This window comes from Nyctereutes procyonoides, unplaced genomic scaffold (assembly GCF_905146905.1).
Source record: "Nyctereutes procyonoides isolate TBG_1078 unplaced genomic scaffold, NYPRO_anot_genome, whole genome shotgun sequence".
Classification (NCBI taxonomy): Eukaryota; Metazoa; Chordata; class Mammalia; order Carnivora; family Canidae; genus Nyctereutes; species Nyctereutes procyonoides.
Genome location: NW_026575124.1, coordinates 1,313,925 through 1,336,094, shown reverse-complemented (window position 1 = coordinate 1,336,094; position 22,170 = coordinate 1,313,925). Strand labels below are relative to the sequence as shown.

At 49.1% G+C, this 22,170-nt stretch overlaps 2 protein-coding genes across 7 annotated transcripts in view; one reads left to right on the top strand and one right to left on the bottom strand.

Moving 5' to 3' along the window:
• The window catches only part of RACGAP1 (Rac GTPase activating protein 1), a 28,246-nt gene extending 20,811 nt beyond the window's left edge, over positions 1 to 7,435 (top strand). For all 5 annotated transcript variants that reach the window (XM_055337252.1, XM_055337255.1, XM_055337251.1 and 2 more), the window contains 8 exons: positions 349 to 513; positions 1,726 to 1,821; positions 2,071 to 2,269; positions 4,180 to 4,285; positions 4,461 to 4,593; positions 4,724 to 4,859; positions 5,861 to 5,969; positions 6,294 to 7,435. In XM_055337252.1, coding sequence (XP_055193227.1) covers positions 349 to 513; positions 1,726 to 1,821; positions 2,071 to 2,269; positions 4,180 to 4,285; positions 4,461 to 4,593; positions 4,724 to 4,859; positions 5,861 to 5,969; positions 6,294 to 6,369 — 1,020 coding nt within the window. In that variant the 3' untranslated portion in view covers positions 6,370 to 7,435. The remainder of the gene's footprint in view (positions 1 to 348; positions 514 to 1,725; positions 1,822 to 2,070; positions 2,270 to 4,179; positions 4,286 to 4,460; positions 4,594 to 4,723; positions 4,860 to 5,860; positions 5,970 to 6,293) is intronic.
• Positions 7,436 to 17,322: 9,887 nt separating this feature from the next.
• Positions 17,323 to 21,258, bottom strand: AQP6 (aquaporin 6). 2 transcript variants are annotated; one of them, XM_055337120.1, is made up of 4 exons: positions 20,499 to 21,258; positions 19,649 to 19,807; positions 19,355 to 19,435; positions 17,323 to 18,710 (listed from the first exon to the last, which is right to left on the bottom strand). In XM_055337120.1, exons 1-4 carry the CDS (start codon positions 20,859 to 20,861, stop codon positions 18,498 to 18,500), a joined length of 816 nt encoding a protein of 271 aa, XP_055193095.1. In that variant the 5' UTR covers positions 20,862 to 21,258; the 3' UTR covers positions 17,323 to 18,497. The 2 variants fall into 2 exon arrangements, with proteins under 2 accessions (XP_055193095.1, XP_055193094.1); XM_055337119.1 differs by having other exon boundaries at positions 19,649 to 20,090; positions 20,499 to 20,744.
• Between the last annotated feature and the right edge of the window lie 912 nt (positions 21,259 to 22,170).

The following is a 22,170-nucleotide window of genomic DNA, read 5'->3' as shown; positions in this document are numbered from 1 at the left end:
CAATCTGACAGGCTCAGAAGAGTTTATTTGAGCCACAGGAAAGTAAGTGGCAGAGTTAATATGGAAACTTTGTTAACTTCTTGTCAACAGATTCTTTCCACTAGTGTACACTGCCCCCTTCCATTCCAGCTGGATGACCTCATGCAAGTGACACAGCCTCTTTTGGCTTCCGTTTCCTTATCTTAAAAGAAAGAACAAAAACCTCTTCTGTAGGATTATTGTGAGAATTACACAAATAGGTGTAAAGGGATTAGGAAGTTATTTGGTACTAAGCGCCTAATAAATTAACTATTGATGATGATAGTTTTCTAAGACCACTCTGTTCTTTCTGCCCTCTTTTGTCCTTAGGTTATTAAACCTGAATCTTGTGTTCCATGTGGCAAGCGGATAAAATTTGGCAAGCTGTCTCTGAAGTGTCGAGACTGTCGTGTGGTTTCTCATCCAGAATGTCGGGACCGCTGTCCCCTTCCCTGCATTCCTACTCTGATAGGAACACCTGTCAAGATTGGAGAGGTACGACCTGTGGGGGCTGTCTTTGTGGTATGGCTTCTTTGACTTTTTCAAAGCTAAATGTCAGTTTTTATCCTAAAATTAGTAATGCCAAGCATAGTTTTTCCCCAGGAATGATGAAGAGAAATGGTAAAATGTTAACTTTCAGTAGACTCCTGTTTGGGTTTCTCTGTTTCTACATCAGACTCTTCTTCCCTTCCCTCCTTCCACCCTCTCCCCGCTTCTCTATTCATCCTCCCTCCCTCCCTTTCCTTCTTTCCTTCCTTCCTCTCCCTTCTCCTTCCTTCCCTCTTCTTCTCCTCCTTCCCCTCTCTACATGCTATTCCTGTTTTATAAAATCTCAAACATACACAGAAGTAGAGAGATTAGGACAACTGACCTCTGGTTCCTGTCACTCAGCTGTTGTGATTACTAGTTCACATCCAGGCTTGACTTATCAGTACCCCCCTGTCCTCCTCCTGGCCCGTCCAGTAAATTATCTTGAAACGAATCCCAGCCATCACGTGATTTCATCTGTGAATGTACTTTCTCTTATGTTAGAGGTATTCCATACTAGGCTATTAAAATTAGATTGCTTATTTCTAAAAACTGATTCTGTCTATAAAGAAATTATTTGTTGTATGAACAACATTAACAAGATTCAAAACAAATGATTATGCTGCTACCCAGCCCCTAGCGAATCAAATGTTACTTTTCTTTAATCTTAACAGTTCTTATTTGTGCGTGTAATCGGTTACAGATTTTCTCTACTCCAATAGAGAACCATGGACCTCTCCCCTTCAGATAGGTTTGTGTCCTGATCAACTGTTAATTGTATTAAGTAATTTTTCTTACTACTAATAATTTAGGGGTAAAAAAGGTTTTCCTTTTTTAGAATAATAAATTACTTCCTATTAAAGGCCATACATATAATCTCATTATTTCTTGTTTTCTGAGGCCCTTGAATAGAGGACCAGTGGGGGCAGAGTTGTAGCCAGTCCATCTTATTACTTGTTCACGCAAGAGTGTGGTATATGTGACCATAAATCAGTCCTGTTGTGGTTGTAGGAAAAGTATAGTTGAGAGTCTCTGATCTAATATATGCTCTGGGAATAGGAATTTAAAAGTAGACATGATGTCCCAGCCTCAGTATTAGTTTGGAGATGGTTTTTCCTCCTCCTCTTGATTTGCTGGTCTAAGTGATATAAATAATAATTTAAAACTCTCCCTTTTCAGGGAATGCTGGCAGATTATGTGTCCCAGACGTCTCCAATGATCCCGTCCATTGTTGTCCATTGTGTAAATGAGATTGAGCAGAGAGGGCTGACTGAGGTAAGAGTCGACCTTCAGAGGCACCTGGGTGGCTCAGTTGGTTAAGCGACTCTTGATACCGGCTCAGGTCGTGATGAGATCGAGCCCGTGTCAGTCTCCTTAAGATTCTCTCTCTCCCTCTCCTCTGCCCTGCACCTGTCTGGCTCTGCCCCCGACTCTAAAGAAAAAAGTTAATCTGCAGAGATCGTGAATTTGTTATTTGTGTTAATAATTAGGAGTTCTTAACTGAAAGTGTCACCTTAATAATAGACGGGCCTGTATCGGATCTCTGGCTGTGACCGAACAGTAAAAGAGCTGAAAGAGAAATTCCTCAGAGTGAAAACTGTACCCCTCCTCAGCAAAGTGGATGATATCCATGCTATTTGTAGCCTCCTGAAGGACTTCCTTCGAAACCTCAAAGAACCCCTTCTGACCTTTCGGCTAAACAAGACTTTCATGGAAGCAGCAGGTAAGAGTAGATCTTAATACTGGAATGTGAGTTCCACAAGGGCAGGATTATTTTGACTCTTCATTTCCTGCCCAGTACGGTGCATGCAACATGGTGGATGCGCAAATGCTTTATGGAAGAATAACGATCTGTGTTCCTGGTGCCCATCCTCTTCCTGTCTAAACTATATAGAGTACTTTGTTTGTTTTGGGGTCAAGTTTGATGCTGTCCTTTTGAACTTGGAACCATCATTGATTCCTTTTCCCCACACTACCTTTAATCCATTGGCATATCTTGCCAGCAAAAGTCTTGTAAAATTTATCTTTTTTTTTTTTTTTAAGATTTATCTATTTATTTATTCACGATAGACACACACACACAGAGAAAGAGAGAGAGAGAGAGAGAAAGAGAAAGAGAGAGGCAGAGACACAGGAGGAAGGAGAAGTAGGCTCCATGCCGGGAACCCAACGTGGGACTCGATCCCGGGACTCCAGGATCGCGCCCTGGGCCAAAGGCAGGCGTTAAACCGCTGAGCCATCCAGGGATCCCCAAAATTTATCTTAAACTTGAAATTTGGGACGCCTGTGTGGCTCAATGGTTGAGTCTGCCTTTGCCTCAGGGCATGATCCTGGAGTCCCGGGCTCTCTGCATGGAGCCTGCTTCTCCTCCCTTTTCCTATGTCTCTGGCTCTCTCTGTGTGTCTCTTGTGAATAAATAAATAAAATATTAAAAAAAAATTAATTAAAGTTGAAATTTGCCACTCCTGCTACTACCACTCTTGATATCTCTCACCCTGGAGTGATGGAGGAACCTACTCATTTTCCTCTTTCTACTCCTGCCCTCTGCACTATGATCCTCAAACGGTACCTAAAAGGGTCCTTCTGAAATTTAAATTAGATGATGTCTCTTCTGTCTTTAGTATTCTCCAGTGACTCCCCATCACTCTCAGAATAAATCCATGGTCCTTAACATGGCCCCAAAGGCCCCACCTGTCTGATTTGGCTCCTGATTCCATCTCTAGTATCATTTCTCTCAACCCCTCCCTTCTTTCTTTCTTCTCCATTTATCCTGGAATACTTGGTATGTAGTTCTTGATACATAACCAAATTTATTCCCATCTTGAGGCTGTTGCATCAGCCTGTAATGTATTATATGATTTGCTCCTTTATTTCTTTTCAGGTTTCTTTTTGGGTATCTAGTCCTCAGAAACACCTTTCCTGGGATCCCTGGGTGGCGCAGCGGTTTGGCGCCTGCCTTTGGCCCAGGGCGTGATCCTGGAGACCCGGGATCGAATCCCGCATCGGGCTCCCGGTGCATGGAGCCTGCTTCTCCCTCTGCCTGTGTCTCTGCCTCTCTCTCTCTCTCTCTCTCTCTGTGACTATCATAAATAAATAAACATTTAAAAAAAAAAAAAAAAGAAAGAAACACCTTTCCTGACTGACCACCTTGTCCAAAGTAACTGTTCCCATTACTTTCTAGCTTCTACTGTGTATCACTACCTGATCAAGGCCTGCTTTTTGACTAACTCCTCCTATAGAATGTAGATTCAGTGAGGCAAGGTCATTGTTTAATTGTGCTTTGCCTGAGCACTTAGTATCTGGTCCATAGTAGGGCCCTGACTATGTCTTACAAATGAACACCTTCTTGGTAATTATAGTCAGGGCAGTTGTGTGCCTGCCTCCCCAGCATATGGGTTGCTAGCTGCTTTCCCTAACTGCAGGAGCCGATATTTTTTTAAAGGTTCTGATTTCTGATATTGAGCTGTTGGCCAGTGTTCTGCTTGTTAATGAAACTGGAGTTTGATGCAGTCATGAACCTAATCAGAAGTTTCAGAAGCTTACTGTATAGATGAGACTTTGTGGTCGATCACTTGGAAGCACGCTGTCAAGGGAAAGAAGTCAGACCTCTTGGTGCTTTCTTTTCATTTACAGAAATCACAGATGAGGACAACAGCATAGCTGCCATGTACCAGGCTGTTGGTGAACTGCCCCAGGCCAACAGAGACACATTAGCTTTTCTCATGATTCACTTGCAGAGGTGAGTACAGCATAAACTCACTTTTGGGAGTTTGGGAATTTGCCACTGGGAACATAATGTGGGTTGGGTGTTAGGGAGGAAATGTGATGGGTGAATTGTTCCCTGGTAGATCTTATATTGTGGTCTGTGTTTAAGCAGAAGAGCAAGTCTTTTAATTGAATGTTCTCTTGCTTAGAGTGGCTCAGAGCCCAAACACTAAAATGGATGTGACCAATCTGGCTAAAGTCTTTGGGCCTACCATAGTTGCCCATGCTGTGCCCAATCCAGATCCAGTGGTTATGTTACAGGACATCAAGCGTCAGCCCAAGGTAGGCAAGTCCACCATATATATAAAATACATAACCATGTATAAACCTGTGTGACGTGATAACGTGAGAGACTGGGGAGAGATAAGCCCTGAGCTTTGGAAGTGTGCTAACTTATTTAGTGGCTTTTTAGGTGGTAGAGCGCCTGCTTTCCCTGCCCCTGGAATACTGGAGTCAGTTTATGATGGTGGAACAAGAGAACATTGAACCCATTCATGTCATTGAAAACTCAAATGCCTTTTCAACACCGCAGACACCAGGTAGTAAAGGTAAGGCCCAAGTTGTGTTTCTAAGGGACCTGACTCTGTTCCTGGTTTTAGCAAAGGCCAGCTCTGCCTTTGCTAGATCTGTTTGGAATTCATATTCTTCAGTAAAAATTAAATTCATTGTGAGTATTCTAACATTAAAAGAAAATTTATACAGTTCTATCATCCTAATTTTTTTTCACTTTTATGGAACATCGTTCTTCTTTTCGTTATATATATGGATATTTTAGAAATATAATAACGATTCAGCTATGATTTAATCTTATTTCACTTAGCATATTGTGAGAACTCTTTCTGTTACTATATAATTTTATCATTTTTATGATCATAAACTGTAATTTACTTAACATGTTCTACTAGAGGTTGATGTTATTTTTGAATTTTCCATAGTTACTAATAATGCTGCTATCAGCATTATATGTGTCTACCTTTGTTTTCCCCTAATGATAAATTCCCAAGAATGGGAATAGTTGAATTAAAGGGCTTGAACATTAAAAAAAAAAAAAAAAAAAAAAAAAAAAAAAAAAAAAAAAAAAAAAGACAAAAAGGGCTTGAACGTTTTTATGTTTCACCAACTTGATTTCTTAAAGGCTTTTGCCATTTTGTATTGCCACCAAAAATGTTTGATGTTGGTTTCTTCCAATTTGTACTGGCATTGGAGACCTGATCTCTCATTTTTACAAGATCTTTTTTAAGAAAGAATGTTGTTTTTTTAACACTGGTCAGAATCAAGTGGTCAGACATTAGATTTGTGAATGTTGGAGTTTGAGAATGGCCTAAATCAGGAAACAAATGTCAGCTATTCATTGAGCAGAGGCCTGCATGGTTCAAAAGATATACTGGTGTGTTAGAGACGATGACAAAAATGATCACTGGGGCTTTGCTTGGGTCTCTAACCTTAGCTATTAAGTGCTTCATAGAATATTCAGCTCAAAACTGGACACCTACAAGGGTGCTTTCCTTTTTGCCCCTCCTTTAAAAATGTGTCTTACCTTTGATTGAAGTGAGCTTACTGGGGCCCGTGACCACTCCTGAGCATCAGCTTCTCAAGACTCCTTCTTCTAGTTCCCTGTCACAGAGAGTGCGCTCCACCCTCACCAAGAACACACCCAGGTATGTGGAACTGGCCGGCTTAGGAAGTAAAAAAGGATTCTTCCCTTAGACCTCTTTTCCCAGCATAGTGAAGCTTAGCGAAGGGAAAATTGAATGAGGCCTCAGCTTAGCAGCTAGCCTTTGAAAGCTAATCTGGAGCCATAATTACCCCTTTTTGAGACGGGCCTAAAGGTTTTGTTTCCCCTCTCTCCTCTCAGGCGACAAAGAGTAGTTTATAGAGTAGTTGTTGAGGGTTTCCTATTTTTAGCTGATAATATCAAGTAATGTTAGAGTTGTTTATTGACCTTCTTTTTATGGAATACTTTTTCGGTTCATTCTCTTTAGGTTTGGGAGCAAAAGCAAGTCTGCCACCAACCTAGGACGACAAGGCAACTTTTTTGCTTCTCCAATGCTTAAGTGAAGTCATGTCTCCTGTTACTTGCCAGCATTTACTGAGCAAGGAAGGGCACCTGTACTCTCTGCTCTGCAGCCTCCTGTACTCATTACTACTTTTAGCATTCTCCAGGCTTTTAATCAAGTTTAATTGTGCATGGGAGTTTTATTAAAACTATATATATCTCCCTCTCTTTCTCCTCAAGTAATGTAATATCAACACCTTGTGCTGTCGTTGTTGGGAACTTTTAGATGGGAGATCTTTACAGCAGTAGAAGGGAGAATATGGAATTCATTGTGATGTGGGGAGGGCTGGGGCGGCCGCATCCCTTTGGCTTAAAGCCAAATGCTGCTCATGGACTGATCTTTCTCTGGTGTTATTCAGAACTAATTTCCATGAGACAGTGACAGAAGCCACACCTCTTTGGTAAGACTGACTTGTCTCAGGGTGGGAGGTGGGAGGGCAGGGTAAAGAAAGATTGGACAGAAGATTTAGGATGGCTCCTTCTGAGAACTTGGAAGGTCCCCTTCCCCCAACACGAACTAAGCTATAATGTAGAGCCTTTATAAAAATGGGATTGGATGAGGACAGAACTAGTGATGGGAGTGTGCTTAGCTTTGATTCGGATTGATTAGGTTTAATAGTGTTAAGTGGCACAACCCTGTAAAAGTGATACCACAACTTGTATTTATCTCTAATGGGCCTCTGACTGGACTTTGAATTGAATTTGTTGAATTTGTTCTGATGCTTGACTCTCCTGTCCCCTATTTCATTGGAGCCCTATTTCTAAAGGTCATATGCCGTCTATTTGGTGTCCCAGTTCACAATTAAGAGTAGGCTATGAGGGGAGATTGTCAATAGTTTGTGTGGCAAGAAAAGCCACATTTTGTCTTTGCACTTTGGTTGCTAAAATCTTCCTATGGAATATAGCCACATCTAGATAAATATGAACTTTGCCTTTTATTAAAATTATTTCCAATGTCTATAAAAATGCTTTTTTCTATGGAATGTTTTTGACCGCCAGTGACCTTTATCTGTAAAACACATATTTGGAATAATATTTGGAAAAAAGTAAATAGTTTTTTCAAAAGGACTGCAAAGTTGGTTTTCTTGTTCTGGAAGGTAACCTTCAATGCCTTTTTTAAGAAATATTTTTCCTCAGTGTTTTGGTCTATTGTTCATTTTCATTCTATCTCTGCCCGCCACCCCCACCCCAGTGCAGCCACCGCCAGGGGTTTCTTCGTTTCTCATTCAGTTTCTTTCATTGTCCAAATTGAAGTCCTAGATTTGTCCTTTGACTGTTATCCTCTCATTTGAAGAAACTACTTTAAACAAAAACCAAACTTTTTAAACAAGTCTTTAGGGACCACAATGGTGCAGTTTAAAAAAAAAACAACAACAAACGACTCTGGCTGGCTGACTGCCTGGAACATCCTTCACTGCTGGAAGTGCCTCTGGAGTGAGCTGGGATGATTAACTGAGGGCACCTGCACTTGGAACTCTGAAGCTGGTGAACAGAATGTAGCTGAGATTGAGCGTAAACAGTTGCAGGCTTAATATGTAACCACGGAGAGAGGAGGCAACCTGCTGGCTTTTTTCCCAGGAGGTGGTGGCTCTCACAGCAGGGAGATTTTTGCCTCAGCAAATTGGAAGAGGATGGGTCCCCTATCCTCTTACCCCCCTTTACATAGACACACACACACGGACACACACACATTAAGTTTTATTTTATTTTATTTTTTAAACTTTGTCCTAGATGCCATCTCTTTTCTTGCATCTGTGCGAGGCTGGCGTTGGCCTGGTGCCATATTTGCTGTTCTGTAGTATCTCCCCAAGGTGCATTTTAAGTCACTAATGTGAAAGAAGTAAATGGATTGTATAATGTTAGTGAAGGCAAGACTACCCTATGCAGGAACTGATGGCCCATTAACGAAAAAGGAAATGGTCCTGTGTGTCAAATGTTGGCAGCCAGTGGCTTAGTTTTGGGGTAGGCCAGGAGACCTCAGCCATGAAAATAATTCTGATATTAGCAAAGGGAAATATGTATCCACCTCCAACTTCTTTAATAGTACTTCATGTGGAACAGCTTGACTTTCGAGGGCTTTCTTAATTAAATTCTATTTCCTTGATGTGAGATTTAAGGAAAGGGTCCAGTGCTTTGGAGCAGCTGTCACCCCAACTCCTGCTCCTAACCCTTTCTGATGCTGTCTCTTACTCCGCCATTAATGCAGTTTAACTTTACTCTCTCGCTGGCTAATAACCAGAATCTAAATCTTTAAATCCCTTTTCCATCAGTCTAGGTAAGACTCCTAAGTTTGATGTTTAACTGGCCACGCATTATATGGTTTGATTTAGCAGCAACAATCTGCTTTTGTTCCTGGGTGTCTAGTGATTTCTGCTTCCTTAAGAAGGTGAATTCATTGCAGAAATAGAAAGCATCTGAGTTTCCATCAAAGGACTATAGAGTGTTCAAGTGATTTACCATGACAAAAATGGCCACTTTTGGCCATAAACTGTACCCGTGGCATTGAAAAGGGTCTTGAATTCTTAAATTCCTGCTTAAATTATTGGGAGTGCAAAGCAGCGAGTGGTGTGTGAGTGCAGGGAGCAAAGCTGTCAGCCTTGCTGGGTTGGTTTTTGACAGCAGGGCCCCCCTGCCCTCCACAAGCTCCAAACAGACCTATATGCATATACATAGGGTATGTGATTTCCTGTTGGAAAAACATTCGGGAGACCCGCTGTCGTGAGCCTGGTACACCTAACAGTGGTTTGCTTACTCATGTGTCCCCTTTTCTGAGGCTCAGCAAGGGGCAGGGAAGGGCTGTGACGGAGTCCAGATCTGAGAAACAAGGAACGTACAGAGTTCACCGTTTAGGTCGGCACAGTTCATACAGGAGGGTCTTGAGATTCCTGTGTTCCAATGATAGCCTCGATCGTGACTCAGGTTTCAGCCACTGGAGCGAAAAGCTTTTAAGCATGCAGTCTTGGGGCATGTTATTGTGCTTTTAGTGTAAACAGGATTTAGAGAATGGCCACTTAACCTAGGAATTTAGTGGTTTAAAAAAAAAAAATCTCCCTGTAGTTAGTCTGTTTTGTAAATAAGAGAAGGCCCCAGACCTGGGGGTCCTTAACTTGTATAATTTATTGGACTCTGGTTCTCAGTCTGTATTTGTTGATGGTTTCTATTCACGAAGTCAGGCAGAAGGCAGTTTGACGTCACTAGGAATAACCTTGTAGTGTGTGGGAGCCTTGTCCTCCACATTTGTGTGGGATGGAAAAGGAGGCCACTTTTCAGGGACTCAAGAGCTGGAAGCAGGAATTATCCTTTTGTCTACCTTCTCTCTCTAGAACTCTTGCCAGCTTCATTTAGTTGCATTGTTTTTATACAGATTGCTCTCACATCTCACACAGTTGGACACCATCTGTGTGCTAGGCTCAGACACGTACAAATGGATGTTTAGACTTCTTATAAAGCACTTGCTAGTTAATATCTTCTCTGGTCTTCGGTGAAGATGGAATTAACCGATTCCTCATAAAGCCGCTAGGAAATGTAATATGGTGATTGACAGTGTACCAAGTGCTTTCATTCATCATGTTACCTGATGCCACCACAACCATGTGGGGTGGGCAGGTAATCTTATCCCACTTGACAAATTCAGAAGGGTGATTTGGCTTAAATTCCCACAAACTAATCTATAGTTTAGCTGGGATAAGAACCCAGGGATTACAGCTCCTACTGGAGTTCAGCTGTGGTGCTTGCTATTTTAGATCAGCATTGTGGGGTTTGTTGATATATTATTAGGTACGTAAATGCTTCCACTCGAGGCTGTATATGGATGTGCTTATTCACAGATGACCCAGAAGAAGCAGGGAGGCCCAGACTGTGGGGAAAAAGCATTTGGGACAGGACAATTATTATTTTTTTTAGCTTTTTTCTTTTTTTTAAGATTTATTTTCTTCGTGAGGCATACAGAGGGAGAGAGAGAGAGAGAGGCAGGGGCACAGGCAGAAGGAGAAGCAGGCCCCATGCAAGGAGCCTGACTTGGGACTTGATCCCGGGACTCCAGGATGACGCCCTGGGCCGAAGGCAGGCGCTAAACCACTGAGCCACCCAGGGATCCCCGGCACAGGAAAATTAAATGCCTTCTTGGTTGGGCTTATTGTCTTGTAGAGTGGAAGCCCTGGGCTTGGTCGGTGATCCAGGTCTTTTCTGTGTGGAAGGAGGAGGACGAGCTGGTGTGTTTGAGGTTCCTCCTGGTTTGGGAGTCCGTTCTTGGGTCACCCATGTGCATCTTGTGTGCTCTGAAGCTCAGAGCCAAGAACAGGCAAGTCTCTGAGCCAAAACCATCAGCCTGCCTCTAGAAACGTGTCAGCGGATTAGCTTATTGGCTTTCCCCCTGAGTGGCATTAGCTCTCACCCCGTCTCATGTTCACCATCTGGCTCTGAGTAAGAAGTCTTCGAGTGATCGCTCTTCAGCAGCCTGCTCTGTGCCAGGGCTTTCTGAGGGCTGTTCGGCTTTCTTCCTCATCAACCCCAGGGCCCAGTGCTCTCCGAGAAGAGGTAGTCAGTCTGTTGTGTCCACACATATGCATACCCGAGATCAGAATACTTTAGACCTCAGAGGAAAAAAAAATTCCGCTCAAAGGGGAATGCGTCTGTGTGGTTAGTGGCCCAAAGTTTTGTTGTCAAAACTAACAAGGGAATCTGTCCTTAGGTGAGTTTTAAAAACGGAGGTGCTCCTGCCACAGAGAAAGCTCTCCCTGCCTGCCTGCAGGATGATACAGTTGGTCCAGATTTTAGCAGAGCAAGACCTACAAAGGGGCTGGGACTTTTCTTCCTCGTCGGAAAGCAAGGCCTCAGGTGGGGTGCTTAAATGAACCACCTCTCCTCCTCCCCGGGAGCTGGCTCCTCTCCCCTCCTAGGTTAGTATACGTCGTTGCCTGGGGCTAAACGCCTGATGCTTCTGGACAGAGTCCAGCCCCTCAGCGGAGAAGCCGCACTGGAGATACAGCTGCTGGCATTAAAGGGCTAAGCCCTTTCCAGCTGCTTTGCTTTAACGGGAGCTGCCTGCAGTCGGCAGCTTAGCGGAGCTGTCGTAGCCCGATTAGGAGGAAATGACTAATCTCGGCATCTTCCCACGGCACTGGCCTGGAGGCTGTGGGGAAGATAACCCGGTGGGGTGGGAAGTGGTTGGATAAATGGTATTGGAGTGCTAGGCGATTATCCCCTCAAAAATGGTGGTCCCTGCTTGGCATGGCTTGTGTTTTATTCTGTCTCCGTAAAAGATAGTGCGGGGATCCCTGGGTGGCGCAGCGGTTTGGCGCCTGCCTTTGGCCCAGGGCGCGATCCTGGAGACCCGGGATCGAATCCCACGTCGGGCTCCCGGTGCATGGAGCCTGCTTCTCCCTCTGCCTGTGTCTCTGCCTCTCTCTCTCTGTGACTATCGTAAACAAATAAAAATTAAAAAAAAAAAAAAAAAAAGATAGTGCGGTTTTCTTCACTGGCCTCCCTGGCACTGGGAGATGTTAACCGTGGTATTGAACAGCTGGAGTAGAGTTGAGAGAATATGAGGGCAACGGTGCCCATCCTCCTTAGAGGAAGAAGACTCGAGACCTTCCAGTGTGGTCCCCACTTTGGCCTTACATTCCCCTTCACTTCATTTATTCATTCATTCATTCATTCATTCATTCATAGTAGGCTCCATGCCCAGCATGGATGGAGCTTGAACTCAAGACCTTGATATCGATTGTGACACTTAGCTGATGAACTACCCAGGTGCTCCTCCCCTTCACTTTAAAATCTGATCTAAAAAGCCAACATCTGGGGACGCCTGGGTAGCTCAGTGGTTAGGCATCTGCCTTCGGCTCAGGGCATGATCCTGGAGTCCCGGCATCGGGTCCCGCATTGGGGTCCCTGCGTGGAGCCTGCCTCTCCCTCTGCCTGTGTCTGTGTGTGTGTCTGTCTCTGTGTATCTCTCATGAATAAATAAAATCTTCGAAATAAAATAAAAGCCAACATCTGGGGCACCTGGGTGGTTCAGTTGGTTAAGTGTCCAACTCTTGGTTTTGGCTCAGTCACGATCTCAGGATTGTGGGATAGAGGCCTGCATTGGGCTCTGTGCTCAGCACCGAGTCTGCTTGAGATTCTTTCTCTCTGCCCCGCCTTCCCCATCTGCCCCTCCCTCCACTTGTGTGCATGTGAGTGTGCTCTCTCTCTCTCAAATAAATAAATCTTTAAATAATAAAAAAAGAGCCAAGATCTGAAACAGAAAGGATCATTTCCTTAGTTGTAAGATACACTTAAAATATGTTTTAATATTTGAGACTTGGGATATCTTATAATCACTGGCATCGTACAAAAGCAACGCAGTGTTTTTCTCTTCTTTAGTGGGTCATAAAATAGGGGTGCATCTTATTAGCAATGTTATTTGGGCTGGAAGTGTTAGCTGTTCACGGGAGATAGACTGTTGGCTAGACCAGATGTGGAGGTCCGGGAACCTGCTACTTAGCTGTGGTCCAAGAGCTTTAAAACGGAGTTCCCTGTGTCTGAGAGAAGCTGCAGGATAGAAAGGGCAGTGCTCAGCCCCAGAACATCTGGCTCAGAGAGGCAGACAGGCAATGTGTAGGATAGGGTCAAAATCTGCCCCACTAAAGAAAAAAAGAAATCTACCCCACTGATGACCCCTAGTGCCACTACATGTGACCCCCAAGTTGGGGAAGTGTAGGAAAGAAGTCCTGGTGTATCAGTGAGGCCACGACCAGAATAAATAGTACTTCCTGGTGGAGTTTTGAAATCAGCACAGTACTGAAACACGGGGGGATTTCGTGCAAAGAAGATTAGAGGTCTGTTTGGGCATCGAGCTGGGAGTGCGTATTGTAATTCTTTGTCCAATTTGCTCTCCAAATCCAAAATATCAGAGGCCGTTCCTCCCTTGAGACTGGAAGGCCATGGTTTGGAGACCAACAAAAAAAGGACAGTCAAGGAAACTTGCCCTGAGACGAGAAGTAGACTAAAAATACAGTTTTGTTTAAGAAGGGTCTTCATGTTGCGGTAGAAAGAGGTGTTCAGAGAACCGTGAGGTAGTATGTTCAGTGCCAGGATGGAGGTGCGTGTGTGCAGAGTGCTGGGGGGAGCTTAGGAGCCCCGGAGATGATGACGCTACGGCTGCAGCTCAGGACCAACAGGGCAGCTAGAGAGGGCCGGGAAGCCGATTCCAGGCGGAGAGGCACCTCCAGCCTGGTGCCTCATGCCTGGACACCAGCAATGTCCTGGCCTCTCCCCTGATCTCAGGCTGGGCCTGGCCTGGCTGGGCCTTGCTCCATCTGTCCACGGAGCTGGGGTGCAGTTCTGGTCTCTGCCGGCATCAATGGCATCCTCACCGCCCCCCACCACCACCTCCCCTGGCAATAACTGCCCCCTTGGCTGACTTCATCAGAGCTCTGGAACAGTTTGCATTTCCCCCTTTTCTGTCCCTTACCTGCAGCCTACTAATTAGTGCTGTCGGACTCCACACTCTCATAAACCCCCTTCACTCCCCGAGCCTCCCCTCTAGCTTCTGTAACTGCGGACTGCTCCTCTGCGTGGCTGCCCCTCCCTGAGAGGTGATTGCAGATCCTGGCTGTGCAGCCTCCCTGCCCCGGCTGGCTGCCTAAGTGGCCGCTGTTTGGCTGGAGGATGCTGGTTCTTGATTAGCTCTTAACTTCTCCCCTCCCTTCACTCCCTGTCTTCCCCCTGACAGTGCCGGATAATGCCCCCTGGGCGCTGGCTCTAGGTTAACATCCCTCTTGATGAGCTCTCTTCCCCGGGGGCTCCAGGTCATGGAGTGCAGCGCCGTGGGCCATGGGCCGTGGGCCGTGGGCCGGGAGGGACTGAGGCGATCCCCGCTCCTGACCTAGTGCATTCTCCCACCAAGTCCTCAGTCAGCCTGTTGCAGATCATTTGACCTTATAGAGATCACACACTTTGATTTGTGCTACCTCTTCAACCCTCAGCTCCGATGGCTGCTCCCCTTTTGTTTTCTTAGCTTTTGTATGAAATTCCAGACGCTCAAAGTCCTATATCTTTTTACTCCTTTTATACCTGCCCGGCCTCCTTACCCTCATTCCCTGGATCTTCCTGCAAATCAACTCTCCACCATGATCACCCCCAGTGCTCCACTTCTCTGTTCTGGGGAGGTCTTTATTTCTTTCTTGGGTTTGATTCTTTTTTTTCCCCCTTTTTAAAAAAAATTTATTTATTTTTAGTAATCTCTACAGCCAACATGGGGCTTGGACTCACAGCCCTGAGATCAAGAGTTGCATGCTCTTCCAACTGAGCCAGCCAGGCGCCTTTTGGGTTTGATTCTTGACTCCTCTTTCCTCTGAGATCTTCCTGCACCAACACACTTACACTCTCCTTTGCTCTAGCTAACTAAGGCTGGGCAATGGGGAGGAAGAGGTTCCTTCTTTAGTAACAGCCGGCTTGCATTAGAAACTGCTGGGGAAGCGGCTGAGCCACTGGCAGGGAATGGCAATCTGTGGTGGTAGATCGTCTATGTATTGTGTGTGTTGTATATGTCACACGATGATGGGGACAGCCCCACCGCCCACCGAGATCTGTGTCAGGTGCCTTGCTAAACACATACATCCCATGTGTTCCCAGCCCCTTATTTAATAGACCCCATTTTCCAGATGAGTGAAGCGAGGCTCAGGATCCTTAAGGAATTTGCTTAAGTTCACGCAGCTATAACTGCCTGAGCCTTTATTTAAGCTTTTTCAACCCTTTCAATCCCTATTATACTTTTATGTAGTCTTCCTCCTTTTTTTTTTTTTTTTAATATGGTGCACAGAATCTTTTAAGTCAAAGTGATATTCTTTGGAAAGTGAGAGTCTCTGGATCATCATCTTCGCCCCTCAGTCCGAGCAGCCCAAATGTGTCCCAGAGCCTGGCCCCTTCGGGGGCTGCCCCCCCCCCCACGCCCCTGCACTGCACAGTTGGGTCCGAGTGTGTCCTCTTTCCAGCCAGAGGTAGCAGTGGCGGGGGAGGAAGTGGAGAGGGGCTTCCTGCCAGCCAATGGGGACGCGGCAGCCTATGCTCTGGGCTCACATCATCTGCTCCTGCTAAGACAATCATCAACATAAAAGGCTAATTGTATTAATCACCAAGGCACCCCCTCCCTTTCGGGAGAATTATGAATTGCAATTGCAGATGGCTCTGCTGATTGAAGGCAGTGCTCAGCGGGGAGAAGGGCCAGATCAGATTACACACCATTAATTAAAAACTTCCCCTGACAACCGGGAGGAAGGGAGCGCGCACCACCGAGGGTGAGGGTCTGCCCGGTTGGGTCTCAGCCCTCCCCGTGCTCCCGCCCCCCACCCAGGCCCAGGGGCTGGGACCGGGAAGCCCTGCTGCCCCTGGCTGGAGCCTCCGACTTTGGGAATTTGGCTCCCGGAGGCCCAGCCCTTCCCTCAGCCAAACAGATGGCTGGCTGGCCTATTAAAGGGCTCGGAGAAGGAGAAGCTAACCTTTGGTTACTCGTCCCTGTGTCTAACTTTGGATGCTCTTCAGATTCTAACCTAGTTCCTCACTTTTCAAGAAGCTTGTGTCCTCTTGCTCCACTCTATTCTCCGCTTTAAAGAAGTGTGCTTGAAAATAGCCCCCAGCTCCCTCTCCAGCAGCCTCCTTCATCCTTTGGGCCGGGGACGTTGCCCCTGAGACCGAGGATTCAGTCCGCTCTGGGGGAGCAGCCGGGGGCTGGGCCCAGCTCCCCTTCCCTGCCAGCACAGGCGGCCCAGCGGCTCTCCCCGCTCATCTGAAGTTCTAACTCTTGAATCCTCTTGATCAAATACCGCCTCCCCTCCCTCCCCAGTCGCCCAGCCTCAGTCATTCATTCATCAAACTTTTTTTTTTTTTAATTTTTATTTACTTAGGATAGTCACACAGAGAGAGAGAGAGAGGCAGAGACACAGGCAGAGGGAGAAGCAGGCTCCATGCACCGGGAGCCCGACGTGGGATTCGATCCCGGGTCTCCAGGATCGCGCCCTGGGCCAAAGGCAGGCTCCAAACCGCTGCGCCACCCAGGGATCCCCATTCATCAAACTTTTACTGAGCACCCAGTGTGTGCTCAGCTCTGGGGACGCAGAGATAATTTGTCTAGGAGCTTCAGAGCCTGCCGCAGGGACTCCACACACACACACACACACACACACACACACACACACACGCCCTCTTCAACCTTCTAGTTCTTGCTTCCTTCCTTTCTTCCTCTGGCTGTAACTTGTAGAAGCCACCCCCCCACCCCCAGCTCTATTTTGGAAAATTCTAAGCTGGGAGCTGGGGAGACCTTAGGGGGCTGTGGTACTGAGCTGGATGACCTTTAGCAGGTCCATCACATCCCTCCCCCCCACCTCCACCCTCAGCTGTCCCTGCTCAGAAAAGGGCACAAGAAGCCCTGGGCTCTGAGAGATTGTGAAGATGGATGAGCGGGCCCGGCTCGGACAGACGTGAATAGCAGTCCACACTGACGGTATTATGGAACGCTGACCGTGGCCTCCGTGGCCATGGGCACTTGGGGACTCAGCTCTTGCTCTGGTCCCAGGCTGGGCTCGGTCACTCGGCCCCTGGAAGACTCTGGTAGCCCCTCCCGTCCCCAGACGCCCTCTGGAGACATAATGGGAAAGGCCCTATCTTTTTTATGGATCTGGTTGCTGTATCTCAGGGTACCATGGTGATGGGCACCATAGAGATGAGCAGAACAGACTTTTATTGGCTCATCTCTTTGTCCCAGTGTCCCTCCTCAACCCCCTCCACACACACAAAGCGTCCGGGTCAGTAGATCCAGGAGAGAAGGAGGTAGTTAGTGCAAGTAAGTGGAACAGATGAAAGGAGGAAAAACCTACTCTCTCTTCCCTCCCTCTCAATCATCCCCCCCTTCTTCCCTCCTCCCTCCCATTACCAACAGCCATTGTATTCAAACCCGATAATTACGGTAACAGCAACAATAATCATCATTTATTGGGTTTGTTTTTCCAGCATCTTAACTTCGAAAACATTTCCATCTCTCGAAAACATTTTCCCATCTCTCGTTTGCTTTCACAGCAGGCCCTGGGGGAGGACCGTGCCCATTTGATAGCTGGGGAAGCTGAGATCCAGGTAGGAACCCACGTCGCAGGGAGAGTATATTTACAGCAGCTTGTAAATATGAACCAACCAACCGAGGCTAGTAGTCCTTCAAAGGCAAATCTTGGTTTCTTGGGTCATTCCTGCGTTCTTATCATCCCTGGAACTTATCTAGTAGCTTTGGGAAGATGCTGGCAGAACTGAGAATGCGGCTGAAGAACAGCTTGTGGCCCAGTTGTGGATGGGGAGCTGGGATGGAGACTTCTCCCTCTTAGGACTTTCCCTATGAATGGGGCTGCAGGGTGGAAGGTGGGCAAACATATGGGGAGAACCTGCCCTGGAAAATGCCTGTTTGGCCCAAGCCTCCCTTGCCTATATTCTACCCGTGCTAGCCCTAGAAAAGGCTCTTGTCCTCTCTCCGCAAGGGTGGGGTCCTCCCCTGAGCAGTTAGACATGTGAGGAATGAAGATTGATTGGAGGGACAGTCTCTGTCCTCAGGAGGCCGCCAGGCTGAGGGCGGGTCTGTAGCCTAAACATGCCTAAGGGCAGAGGTAGCCCTGTGAGAAGCTCAGAGACTGTCCCAGGACCTGATCCTTCTGGGAAGCCTGGATTTTCCCTCAAGGGTGAGTGAGATGTTGGGGTTCCCCAAGGTCTCTGTAGCTCTTGCTGTCTAAGCTGAGTGGTTGTCTGGGCCTCAATACCCAAAACAATGTGACTGGGGAGGCCCGGGAGGCCCACTAGGTTCCAGATGGATGAGAGAAGGGGAGGGCAATCATGAATTCCCTGCCTCCTTCTGCTCTGTCCCATTAAGGGATGGAGGAGGAGAAAATGGAACAGATTTGCTCCCCAGATTCTTTCTATCTAGAAATCGAATGCCAGGGATAGGGATTGACATTCCCTGCCCACCCTGTTAGGACAAGAGGCCTAGCTTCCCCAACCTTCCTGCCCTTATCGTGCCCCCCCAGCACTCCCCCCATAAAACCTGAAGTCTGATCATACCAGGCATGCCACCAACCTAAAGGGTTCCTCTCAGAAGCCCAAAGGTGGGGGCCAAGTTCTATGCCATCTGACACACATTCTCCATTTCAGTATCCCCTGAACTGGGCTGAGATTCTTTATTCTCTTGCTCCACCTTGGCCACTGTCTCTACTGTTTCAGTCCCCATGAGGATGGCCAGCCGCTGGGCCATGGTCTTGGTGTCAGGGAACAGGATAAAGTTGTAGATCAGCGAAGCCAGGACAGCTCCTGTCAGGGGTCCCACCCAGAAAACCTGAGGGGGCAGAGAAAAGTGGGAATGAGCTATCAGGATTATAGGGTAGCTTTGGGACCCTTGCCTGCTTCCCTACTATTAACTTGGTCTCCCAGGACCCCTCGGGCTGTCTACAAGGTGACAAAATTGAGAAGCAGACCCACCAAGTCTATGCAGGTGAGGTGACCTTGCTTTCCACAGGGCGGGCCCAGTCTCCTCACCATTCCTGATTCCCTCCTCTCGCCTCCTGTTCCAACCAGGAGCCCTGGCTAAGGGCTGTTCCTGCCTATGCTGGTGTGTGTGTCTATTTCTGTTTGTCTTTTTCTTTATCCAAGTTTGGAAACTGGTCCAGCTGGAGGAAGTGAATAAAGAAACAGCCAGGACTGGAGGCCTGAGCCCAGGCTGCATCTCCTGCCCTGGCCCATTTACTGACAGTCCACTGGGTGCCCCTGGCCACTGAAGCTGGAAAGAAAGGAAGTACGGGCCAGGATGCTTGCCTGTGTCTTCCGACCTTAGGGAAACCCTCACTGAGGGGGTTGAGATGGTCCATGATACGGGCACTTGTGTCCCTGAGTCCCTGTGGCCCCTCTTGCTGGTGAAAGCCACTGTCCCTACCGCCCCTGCTCAGGCCCTCCCCTCCCACGGCTGCCAGCAGAGGCTCTCACCCAGTGGACCTTGAACTTTCCAACGATGATGGCGGGGCCGAAGGAGCGGGCCGGGTTCATGGAGCAGCCGGTGAAGTAGATCTGGGGGGCGAATGTAGGTTCAGGATGTGAGGGGGCTTAAGGCCCGGGAGGGGACAGCCCCCTCTGCCCCGACTCAGAGGCTTGGTCCCGGTCTTGGCCATTGCAGCATCGAATCCCAGACCCAGATTGTGGGAAGACAGCCTCGGCCCGACGCATGAGGGGCTGGGGAGGGACCAGTGTGTGCACGTACACGGCGCCCCCTTCGCCTCTTACCCCAATGAGGTGGCCCAATGACAGAGAGATCCCCATCATGGTGGCCGGGGAGCCTGACGTCTGACGGCTATCAGTGGAAGCAAAAATACAGAGCACCAGCTGCAGAGTCAGAACCAGCTCCACTGCCACGGCCTGGCCGGTCGAGGTGCTGCTCCGGACCTGGGTGAGGAGGCGGCGCTGGGAGTGATGCAGCTCCGCCAGGGGATGGTGGCCCCCTCGGGCTCGCGTCCCCTCTCTGCCACCGGTTCCTGGACTCGGGGTGGAGCGGGCAGAGAGCTGCGCCCTGGAGTCGGGGTCAGCCCTGGACGCTCTGTCCCCACAGAAGGGAGTGGGTGGCATCCCTCCCTGCCCACCGGTTGGCGGAGGGGGCACCCAGGACCCAAGTGGAAGGGAAGGCTCAGGGCAGCCGAGGGGCATGTTTTCAAGCGGACTGGGAGGAGACCTGGGGAAGTAGGCGGAAGGCTAGATGAGGAGGGGAATCTGGGGGAGCGAGGCCAGTCTTGGGGTGCTGCGGAAGGAGGAACATGGGCACCCAGGGGAGCAGGCCCATGGGCATGCCAGGTCCCCTGCGACCACCCGCAGCCCCAGGCCTCTCTGGCTACCCTGACCCTTCAGTGCCTGGTCCTTCCCTGACTCCTGCCCCTTGGTGTGGCTTCTATCTGTCCCACCTGTTCCCTGTACCATAGCCCCATTCTCGCTCTGCGCACTAGGGCCACAGCCTGGGTCCCCGGGGGCCCGGGGCTCAGCCCCGAGCAGCCAAGGAGCAGGTGGCTGAGTTACTACCCCCCAGTCCCCTCTTCTCAGGCCTGGCCCTCCACCCTTACCGCCTGTGCGGCACCCCTGCACCTACCATGTTAACCCCCAGGGTCTCTCGGATGTCTCCCGGTATGACCCCGTAAAGCACGGCAGCCCCCAGGGTGGCCCCCGCCAGCTGGGCAGCCACATAGGCCACGGCACGGGGCAGGGAGATCTGGGAGCCCACGAGGAAGGCCAGAGTCACAGCAGGGTTGATGTGGCCCCCACTGGTCTTCCAGGTGATCTGCACAGCCACGGCCGTGGCCAGGTTGAAGGTGATGGCCGTCTGGAGCACGGTGGGAAGCGCCGTGGGCCAGGGCAGGGCCGAGCCCACCCCGAAGAACACGTAGAGCCCAGTGGCCAGGAACTCCGCGAACAGCGCCTTGCTGGCCGCTCTCCAGAGGGGGCCCAGCAGCATCCCGGCCACGCTCCCCGCTGCCCCCGGCCACTTCCCGCCCCACTGCCCTCCTGCCACCTCGGCCTCCGCTGCTTCGGGCCGTGTCTCTGGCCTCTGATCTCGGCTACCTCCTGGGGTCCCTTGCCTCTGGCCTGGCTCCTCCGGCCCCCCACCTGCAGCCCCTCTCCTTGGCTACTGCCCCAGGGACCCACTGCTCAGACTGGCAGGGGACAGGCCAAGGGGATCCTGTGTGTCCCGAGGGGGAGGCGTGGGGCTGATATGCCGAGCGCTTACGTGCTTGCTCCACCCCAGCTCACCTGACAGCAGGCGGAGGGGAAGGGGGGCAGCCCCAGGCGCTGAGCTGGAACCCCTGGGTTCCCAAGCTGGACAGGGGCCCAGCCTGAGGGTGACAGGTACGGGGCAGTGGCAGGTGTGGGATTCCAGGCTGCTCACATCCCCATGTCGGCGTAGATGCGGCAAGCTCATCAGATCCCTGAGTCCAAGGCCCGCTCAGAGGGTCCCGTGTGCTCCCAGAGCCCCCCCCCCCCCCCATTCTCCTGGCTCCCTCTGCCTGCGGGGCTCTGCTCCAAACGGACTCACACTACTCTGCCCCATAACCCCGGATGGGAAATGAGGCTCTTCCCTCCGTTCCCGCCTAAATCCCTACTCACAGAAAGAAGATGCGCCTAGAGCCAAGTTTACTGAGGACCTGGGCCTGTGTGGGTGCTGAGGGGACAGAGGGAGGAGGGGTTTGTTCCACAGCTGAGCAGATGACACACACGGCAGTGGAGAATTTCCCCTGCGAGCTGGGAATTTCCACTGGCTTGTCCTTGGCTTCTCCCTTTCAGCCCCTCTCCTTCCGCCCTGCTCTCCTCCTTCTCAGGGGCCTGAGCAACTCCTCTCAAGTCTCACACAGGACAGCTGAGTCATTTGCGTGGCAATGCTGGGCCTAAGGTCACCCGTGCCCTAGGCTCTGCCCTTGTAACCCCAGCAGCATATCAAGGTATTTTCTCAAACCAAGGTGTTCCCTCCCTAAGAAGCAGCTGCGGAGCCGTTACAACAGTCTTCGCCTCCCGACCACATGACCACATCGGGGTGCCCTGACCTCGCCCCTGGCCAGGACTCCCTGCTGCTTGGATGTGCCCTCGTTGTCCTCAGGCTCCTCATCTCCAAAGGGGATCCCCATCCCTCTCTGCGCCCCCCTCCAATGCACTCTCCCTGTTTTCTCCAGCTCAGTTGGTGGCACCTGGGAAGCATCCTTGAACCTTCTCTCCCTCCTGCCCCCAACCAATAAAGGCAGCAGGTCCTGCAGAGTTGAATCCTAAATATT